Source organism: Grammomys surdaster, unplaced genomic scaffold (assembly GCF_004785775.1).
Source record: "Grammomys surdaster isolate TR1022 unplaced genomic scaffold, NIH_TR_1.0 349, whole genome shotgun sequence".
NCBI classification, from domain to species: Eukaryota; Metazoa; Chordata; class Mammalia; order Rodentia; family Muridae; genus Grammomys; species Grammomys surdaster.
This window is the reverse complement of record NW_021604768.1, coordinates 1,471,549-1,481,449: the sequence shown is the minus strand read 5'-3', so window position 1 is coordinate 1,481,449 and position 9,901 is coordinate 1,471,549. Positions and strand designations below refer to the sequence as shown.

The 9,901-nt window shown below is 44.2% G+C and overlaps 1 protein-coding gene across 2 annotated transcripts in view; it reads left to right on the top strand.

Moving 5' to 3' along the window:
• Cmtm2 (CKLF like MARVEL transmembrane domain containing 2) overlaps positions 1-5,387 on the top strand; it is a 6,428-nt gene extending 1,041 nt beyond the window's left edge. For both annotated transcript variants that reach the window (XM_028779318.1, XM_028779317.1), the window contains exons 3-4: positions 4,216-4,317; positions 5,057-5,387. In XM_028779318.1, the coding sequence (XP_028635151.1) occupies positions 4,216-4,317; positions 5,057-5,284 (330 nt within the window). In that variant the 3' untranslated portion in view covers positions 5,285-5,387. The remainder of the gene's footprint in view (positions 1-4,215; positions 4,318-5,056) is intronic.
• The last annotated feature ends 4,514 nt before the right edge of the window (positions 5,388-9,901 follow it).

The window sequence follows — 9,901 nt, the reverse complement described above, 5'->3', positions numbered from 1 at the left end:
AAAATCAAGTGTCTGGTATGAAGGAAATGCCAAGATAAAATAGAACAGGGGATTAAAGACATGCCTGAGACACTGGATCTGACAGTGTAGCTGTTAGTGCAGTACTTGCCTAACATGCACATTAGTGCATTTGATCCTCAGCACTGCATGAACTGGATGCAGCTGTTTCTATAATCTTAACACTCGTAAGGGGAAGTGGGAGATCATCCTTATCTACACAAGGATTCTGAGGCTAGCCGGGGAGACTTGAGACCCTATCTCAACCAAAACAGTAAACAAACAAACAAACAAAACCCAGGTAATCCTCAAGCTGATGAAGGAGGAAACAAAGACCAACAGTGAGGGTTAAAAAATAAAACTTAGCTGGTTGTTGGCAGCTTGGTGTCCCAGGAAGGTTCTGGGAGATGGCATTCATTCTCTCTGCTGGATTTGCAGAAGCACCTGTACGATAATCACAACAGGGGAGCAGCACCCCGGCAGGGGGATGTCTGCAAAGGGTGGGTAGCAAGTATTAGGCTACTTGGGAGCAAGAACATCACAGATGACTTATCCACAAACATATTTTCTCAATCTGGTAACATCATTTGCTTCATTTTAGTCATTTGATCTGTTTGAGTGACTTGGGGGTGCCCCACAAGCAAGGCTTCTGCCTTACTATCCTGATCATTAACTAAATCATTTCTCAACGCCATAACCCTGCTATCCTTCTGTTAGTTAATTCATCTTTTCTCCACTTATTTGAAATGTTGTTTTCGTCAAATGCCTAAAGAATCCCACGTGTAAAATTCACTTCTTGTCTTTCTGTTCCATTTCTGTTCCATTTCCTTGGTCTCCTTTTCTTCTTTCTCTCTTTTTAAAGGTTATATAATATCCTGTGTGATAGGGAGTCCACCTTGAAAGCAGATGTTAAAAAAATAAATATAAGTCTTCCTCACGATAAAAATAGAAACGAAAATGTTCAATAAAATGTTAGCACACCAAATCAAGCAGCACATCAGAGCAACCTATCACAGAGAAGCATCATCCATGTGAGGGGTGTAAATCAAGCAGCATATCAGAGCAACCTATCACAGAGAAGCATCATCCATGTGAGTGGTGTAAAGATGGGTTTTGTCTTCAAAGTCTAGTAGTAGTAATTCTTCTTTTACTCTATTATATTTACAACAAAAATATTATAAGTTTCAGGAAAACTATTTGGTAATGATCAATAGTAACTTTTTTAAAAGATTTATTTATTTTTTATTTATATGAGTACACTGCAGCTATCTTCAGACACACACTAGAAGAGTGCATCGAATCACATTACTGATGGTTGTGAGCCACCATGTGTTTGTTGGGAATTGAAATCAGGACTTCTGGCAGAGCAGTCAGTCCTCTTAACCACGGAGCCATCTCTCCAGCCCCAATAATAACTTAAAAAAAAATTCTAACAAACTAAGCATCAAGGACACATCTGATCTTATTAAGAGGTGTCTACCCAACATTGCATTTCTTGGTGAAGCCTTTGCTTAGAAATCCTGCTGATCCTGTCTCTTATGGAACTGAAATCTGAGTATAATGTCACAAGAAAACCCAGGTGTGTGCAGATCGTGACAGGGAAACAAGGACTGCTTCCATGTCACATGAGTCTCTTCAGAGAAAACAGAGGAATATGCAGCCACAATTATCCGAATGAGTGATTAAGGTTTCCAGGGCCCGAACAGCAGTGCTCCAGCATGCTGGCAGGGACCGGTGAGAAAATGTGACCTTAACACTATTCAGAGTCTACCCGGTGTCTGAGAATAAACCTGCTGAAAGACAAGTTCAGCTTCACGGCAAGATTATGAAATCTGGTGAATGGATATCAAGGGAAAACCCTTGGCCGTTGGGAAATAGGCTGCAGTCCCAGGTGTGAAGTTATTACCGTAAAGATGGCAGAAACAACTGCCAAAGGGTGAGCTCTGGTGCATAGCCTGACAAGGCCGTTACACTCTTGAATTCACAACAGCTGTGGTTCTATATGCAAGATCTGGCCCAGGAACACCCCCCACCCCCATGGAAGGTTCAGGGGCTCATGTCCCAACCTAAAAGATTTATATGTAGTCACAGGATTGCTGCAGAAAGAACAGACATTTTCCTCAGTGTGTAGCCACTGGTAAGATGCCTTGTTCTGTATACAAATCCCCACCCATGCTCCCAAAACAACCACAGTGGAACTCACTGGGGCACAGGCATGCATTCGTACATGAACACACACATACAGACACACACATACAGACACACATACACACACAGAGAGAGAGAGAGAGAGAGAGAGAGAGAGAGAGAGAGAGAAAGGAGGAGCAGGTAGGGATCATTGGGATGAGCAGAGTATCCAGAGTGGGAAGCACAAAGAGAAGGTGACAGACAGGGAGAAGGGCCTTAAACATGATTGAAGTACTTTATATACATGTATGAAAGTCCAATGAAACCATAGTTACATATAACTAATGTGAGTTAATAAAGACATTACAAATAAAATTCTTTGGAAGAATAAAATTTGGAAGAATGGATTTGCTCAATCAGGTATCTGATTTCTCACAAAGCTTTGGTACTAGCTGAGGAATTAACTAATGGAATTGTAACAAGTCGAATGTTTGTGTCCTCTGAGAACTCATATCCTGAGACTGAGCCTTTGAGAAAGCAGTGAAAACAGAAAACTTAAGGTTGGGACCCTGGGCTAAAACGATTATTAGTATCATTACAAGAAGAGACAGTAGCATCTTCTCTGGCTTGCTCCCCACCCACCTTCTCATTTCTCCAATGAAAGGTCATGTGAAGATAGAGAGGGCAGGGCAGCTGTCTCTAGCCAGGGAGAGGACTCTCAGCAGAAACTAGATTTCCTGGTCCATTGATCTTGGTGGTCCCACCCCAAGAACTCTGAGAAGATAAACATCTGTTGTTTGAGCTACCCAGTCTATAGCATTTTATAATGGTGAGCTGAGCAGACTAATGCAAAAGTTCATCAGAGAATCTGACTTCTCTACATCCTGTGACTTGTATATGACAGAGGCAGCATTAAAGAAGACTAGGACAGGAGCTGGAGCCGTGGCTAAGGAGTGTAGAGCACTGGCTGCTCCTGCAGGGAAGCTGGGTTAGGGTCCAAGCACCCAGTCAGCTTCCAAGGTGCTGTACTTCTAATCTAATTCAATGCTCTCTTCTGGCCTCGTAGGTCACTGAACAGATTTGTTATGGCTACATGCATACAGGCAACACAGTCAAACACATAAAATAAAAACAAAAAAAACCTCTTGTCTTTTAAAAGACAGTTGGACAGAATATTCAATGAGTGTACATAGAGGCCTTGGCAGGGAGACTGCACATCCCACTAAAATTAAAAACAAATTAAAACTTAGATGTCCTTAGGAAAAAAAAATAAGTTATAGAAAACGGGACAATGGGTACAAATACATAGAAATTTGTGGGGTTTGTTTTGTTTTTTATTCTCTTTATTATTTTATCATCACCCACACATTCTGTGTTGGGAGAAGCAAGGTTGTATGTGGTAAGGGAGGAGTAAATCCCCAAGGAATGCAAAGAAAAAAGCCAGGCAGTGGTGGCACATGCCTTTAATCCCAGTACTTGGGAGGCAGAGGCAGGCAGATTTCTGAGTTCAAGGCCAGCCTGGTCTACAGAGTAAGTTCCAGGACAGCCAGGGTTACACAGAGAAACCCCATCTTTTTTGGGGGGGAAGAATGAAAAGAAAAGCAGTTGATGGAGGAACAAGCCATCTGGGAAGGTGGTCCAGGGGTGAGGCAGGGGTTGGGATAAAGATGGAGCTGCAAGGCTCCCAGTGTTAAGTCAGAGTGAAAGAACCTCCTGCCAGCAATCCTGCTTATAAAAGCCCTGAGAGGAGAGGACAGAAATGATGAGGGGAGGAACCTAACAGAGATGCCAGGAAGTGACCTGCTATGCATTTATTTGCATGATTATTGATGGGCACCAGATACCTGATTATGTAGATGGTGTCTCCTGTCTCCTGAGGGCTCTGCCAGGTAAGTTTAGACTTTGTGCTCTACTCATAGAGGCCAGCAGGGAGTCACTGGTTGATCTGCCTGGTCAGAAGCATATTTGCCTTTCTATATTTGATGTTAAATGATCAGAGGCATTTGAAAATGGCTCCACGGAGGGGACAGTGCTGCTTCCAGGGTGGATGGGCACAGCCATCTGAGACCAGCTTCTCTCTCCCACTTTCAGGATCTCATGAATGACCTGTTCAGTACCTGCTTCCTCATATATGGTGTAGTCTTTGCTCTTTCAGCAAGACGAGAATATCCAGAGGCCTACTTAACTGCTATGGTAAGGTGTTTTCTGCTGCACTGTGGCTTTCCTCAAATCACTGTCAAGCAAATCCTAGCATCAAGCTGGGAGGGAACTCATCCTGTAGAATGCTTACCATGCTTGATCTATGACACCACAAAAACCTACTGTAGTGCCCCATGCCTATCTACAATGTTGGCACTCAGGAGGTAGAAACAGAGGACCAGAAGTTCAAAGCCATCCTTGGTTCAAAAGCGAGTTCAAGGCCAGCCTGGAGTATATGAGACCATGTCTGAAGCGAACAAATAAATAAAACTTGGAGGCATAGCAAACTGAAGAAGCTAGCAATTTTTTTTTTTTTTTTTTGGTTTTTTGAGACAGGGTTTCTCTGTGTAGTCCTGGCTGTCCTGGAACTCACTCTGTAGACCAGGCTGGCCTCGAACTCAGAAACCCACCTGCCTCTGCCTCCCAAGTGCTGGGATTAAAGGCGTGTGCCACCACCGCCCAGCTGTAAATGTTTGTAATGATGAAGACACATTTTTCTAAAGGTGGTGTGTAGAAACTTAGCCAAGTTACCTGTGACCTTCATGTATGTCAAAAGAAAAGAAAAAAGATGGGCCACTGGCATGAAACTGGTGGAAGGGGTACACCTAGGGTCCAGGGTCAGGAAGTTTGAGGGGTACACTGTGCATGATCTCTGAAAAAAGACAAGGGAGGACATCTGTGCCTTCCTTCTAGGTACAAACCCCAAATAATGAACAACCATTTGTTTTCCTAGATCTTCACGGCACTTGCTGCATTTTTAACTCTCGTTGACCTGTGTCTTCAGAGGAGACAATTCAAAACCAGAAAGCTTCGAAGGTATATTCTACTTGCCCCAGACCAGGCTGGCAAGATGCAAGACCCGAAACTCCTGGCAATGCTGTTGGCCAAAGAGGATGAGGAAGAAGAGCAAAGGAGGCTGGCAGAGAAAGCAAAGAAGGCGCAGGAGGATCCTGGGTGGTGACAGGTCAGGGAGAGCTGTAAACTCTGCAGCCAGGCTTTTCTCCTCTCTCCCTTTGTCAGCTTTCTAGCAGAGTCTTCCATCAATAAACACATCCTGGAAAAGATATTTCCCTTTAAATAGATTTTACATGAGAAGTCGGACAGTATTTGTCCAACTCTCTTTACTCTACAGTAACTCCTGGAAATTGGGATCAAATCTGCACCAGGACCTGGAACCCAGAAATCTCCCCCACTCACGAACTAGAGGGCACAGTTTGGGGCTAACCAGAAATAATGACATTATCAATTGATAATTGTCAAACTTATGAGCCAAAAGGTCCAGAAATAAATGAAGGACCACAAAGCAAAAGGGTGTATCCCTTTTATGCCTAACCCTCACTATTCTTACTCTGGATTTTAAAATGAACCCTAGTTAAAGTTCAGTGGTCAGGAGAGCCAATGACAACTGTCACCATTTCAGAATTGAGCCAGGCTGGTTGGGGCAATCAAGGTAGGCACAAGAGGAGCCTGAGTGGAAGTTCCTCAAAGCTGACCCTCCTTCTGACTTTCCCAGCAATAAGGATGTATTTACTTGTCCAGTCACTGTAACAATGTACCTGACCAGAAGCAACTTGAAGGAGAAAGGGCTACAGTTCTGGCTTCCGGTTTGAGGAGAAACAATAGATTGTGGCAAGAGAACCACATCACCAGGAGATAACCCTTCCTCTATCAGCGTCCCACTCACAGTCAGAAAGCAGAGAGTGATGGATGCCGATATTCAATTGTTTTTGTCGTTCTTTTGGTTTTGGTCAGACCAGTTAGGATTGGTCCTATTTCAGTTAACCTAATCTAGAAAGCCCCTCACAGACATGCTCAGAGATTTCTCTCCAAACCATCAGAGAAGACAGACCAGAGCATAAACCCAACCTAGTGTCCACCAGGCCATGGCCTAGTCACCTCATCTCTCCGTTTAGGCTTCCTAGCCACTTCCTGCAAGGCCTACTTGTCCTAAACCAGTGGTTCTCAACTTTCCCGGTACTGCAACCCTTTAATACAGTTCCTCATGTTGTGGTGACCCCCCAACCAAAAAATGATTTCACGACTACCTCACAACTATAATCTTGCTACTGCTATGAATAATAATGTGACGATCTGATATACTGTAGGGTATCTGATATTTAACCCCCAGAGGAATCAAGACCCACAGGTTGAGAATCATTGCCCTAGATGGTCTAGCCATCCTAAAAGGGAATCATCTTCCTGAGGGAAAAGTGAAGACTCCAACAGGCATCTAAGGAAGGAGATCTGTAATGGGGAACCTGGATTCCCTAAGTCCGAAAAGGAGAAACGGGCACATGAGAACAAGGCCAGACTTTGTCACCTCAGGTGTGTATAACACAGGAGTTAGCTCCAGTTCCTTGTCTCAGGTACTCAAAAAATGAAATCCACAGACAAAGGCTACTTTTGGAAAGGTGTTATTATAGAAAGAAATCTCAGGAACTGTGGTTAAAGCATCCCACTCTTATAGAGGACCATAGGGTAGGATGGCTAATGATTGCCTCTAACTCCCGCTCCACAATCCAACGGCCTCTTCAGGTTTCTGCATGTAGCTACACTCACACACACATAGCCCACACAGAAAAACATAAATACACATAGTAAGCCTTTAACAAAACATAAAAGAAAAAAAAAGCTTTAAAGATGAAAACTTAAAGATTTGCAAAGAAGGTCTAGAGAGATGGTTCGGTGATTAAGAGCACTGGCTGCTTTTCCAGATAGGCCTGGGTTCAGGTCTCAGCACCCATATGGTAGTTCACAAGCATCTGTCACTTCAGTTCCAAAGGATCTAGTGCCTTCTTCGGATCTCTATGGGCATCACACACACACACACACACACACACACACACACACACAAAGGGTACACATGTAGGTGAAATACCCATACAGATTTTTAAAAGACTTAAAAATATTTTTTTCTAAGATTTATGGCAGAAAGCAGAGCTCCAGAAGACAAAACTCCAGAGGGAGCCTCAAGATAAAGAAGAACACTGGGCCATTTGTCTAGTAGCTTTTTCTAGGACTTCTGGTGGAAAACAAAGACAGAAGTAGATTCTTCTGCGATTGAACAGTTCTCTGAGCATCTTCCTGTGGATCAACCATCCACATGCCCATATGCCACATATACATTGCTTGCCAGCTAGGGGAGTGGGCCCAAAGAAGTCTATGTTCTAATATTTGCACATCCACTGGCCCTAGCTAGCCTTGCTAGTTGCCTGCCATGAAGATCTTATGAGCCTCTGCCCTTGGCTGGGTCTGCTAGATTTGAGACTGTATTCTGTGTGTTCCTGTGCTTATATGACCAGTCTCTCTTCATCACGGGTCCTCCCTTTCAGTATCTATAGAGAATGAACTCTTATCCCACCTACCAAGACATAGCTTTAGTTGCTCCTAGCTACCTCAAGTCTATGAGGTGATCTGGGGTGTTGTTTCTGGAATAGATGGAAACCTCTTGCTAGAAGACATTCTTAATTACAGTTTGATCAGTTATAATTAGCTGCATCAGAAACAGTATGGAAAGGGGCATCAAGTACCCTGTATATATTCCCCAAGTCAGGGAGTTTTGGGAGGAATCAACTGGCTTATCTATACTGATTTTGTTCTCAGAGTCTTTATCTGGTCAACTTGTCTATCTCATACCCGGCTTTGGAGCCTTTCATTTCTTATCTCTACTGTCCCTGCTTCTCCGTTGTAACTCTCAACACTCTTTTGTTTTTAACATCTATTGTGTCTGTGTGCAGGTCACGTGTTTGTGTGTGTGTGGTGTCTTAGCAAAAATAGGGAGGTCAGAGGACAACTTGTGGGCGTCGTTTCTCTCCCTCTAACATGGGGATCCCAGATAGCAAACTCAGGTCCTCAGGCCTGGCAACAGGCACCTTCACTGCTAAGCCATTTAGATGGCTCCCTCACATTTCTTTTAGCCCCAAATGTCTGTAGTATTTGTTTGTTTGTCTAGCATAACAAAACCAGTGAGGAAAACCTGGAGAACAGGCTGGGCCTTGGGCCCATGATACCTTTAGACTTCATCTTCCCCCCACCCTACCCCCCTCAAGACAGGGCTTCTCTGTGTAGCCCTGGCTGTCCTGGAACTCACTCTGTAGACCAGGCTGGACTCGAACTCAGAAACCCACCTGCCTCTGCCTCCCAGGTGCTGAGATTAAAGGCGTGTGCCACCACCACCCTGCTAGACTTCATCTTAGACTGCATGAGCATCCCTGAAGCTGACCAAACTGATGGGAGAATGCTGTACACAAGGCTGTAGTGCGGGGCATAATCAAGAAGGAGGCTGTTGCCTCTGTTTCAGGCAGGCAGCGATAGGCAGGTAGGCCAACATCTGGAATATAGCAACTTCCTCTTAGGGTGAGTACCTTTCCATCACTATTCATCACGGTGGAAGTCAGGGCAGGTACTCAAGCAGAATAGGAACCTAGAGGCAAAAGCTGAGGCAGAGGCTGTGCAAGAGTGCTGTTTGCTGGCTTGTTCCTCATTATTTGCTTAGCCTGTTTTCTTATATAACCTGGAACTACCATGCCAGGTGTGTCTCTAAGCACAATGGGGTGGGCCCTCCTCTATCAAGCATTGATTTAAAGAATACCATCTAGGCTTGCTTGCCTACAGTTGAATCTTCCAGAAGCATTTTCTCAATTGAAGTTCCTTCCTCTCAGACACTTTGGTAGAGTTGGCATAAAACTAGCCAGGACATCTTTGAGACAAACATCCCCTCCTTCAGAACATTAGGAGGAGAAATGCTCCTGAGACCTAGGTGGTAAACAAAATCCAGTCCAGGAAAGCTGAGACTTGACAAAATTCACCAAGTCCCTACCCCAAGGTCACAGAGGCAGTGAACAATCATCGGCCAAGGAGACTCTTCAAGTAGCCAAGCCTTCCATAGATGACTTTCCCATCTCTGGAATAGCAGCCTCCATGAGACATGCTGGGGTGGGGTTTTCAGTAATACAGTGGCTTTAAGTGATCCAGGCTACTGGTATACATCCCCTCACCCATCACTCTGAGAATAAGCACAGTAAATTCACTGGTTCTCCAAGTTGGGTGTCAGGTGAATCATTGTTTTGGTCTGTCATTGGAGACCTATCGAGGCTGAATACACATTTGTTCACATCTCCCCAGAGACTGAGACAACATCTGATATTAAGACCTAGATCCTGGGAATACCCATTCCTACTCCAGGAGTGAAGGCATCTCGATACAGTTGCCCATACTGTTTCTTCTTCTGGGCAACCATGAATGCTTCTCCTGGGTACCTACCTGGCCAAGAGTAATGGTATACTAAAATATTCCTAGCAGACAACAGCCTGGAAAGAGCCTAATGTTCTAAAAGAGATAAATTGTGTTTTATACACACACACACACACACACACACACTACTTGGTAGTATAAAGAATTACCAGCTAGGAGAATAACACGAGTAATCCTCGAAGACTGAGCAAAAGAAGCCAGACACAAGATGGACGTACCATACTGATACGAGAGTTCTCACGGGAAAGTCCCCCTCAGAGGAACACTGCAGGTTGTTCACCTGTGTTGCTGTGAAAATGCAAACTAGGGTTCAAAGGAAAAGTAA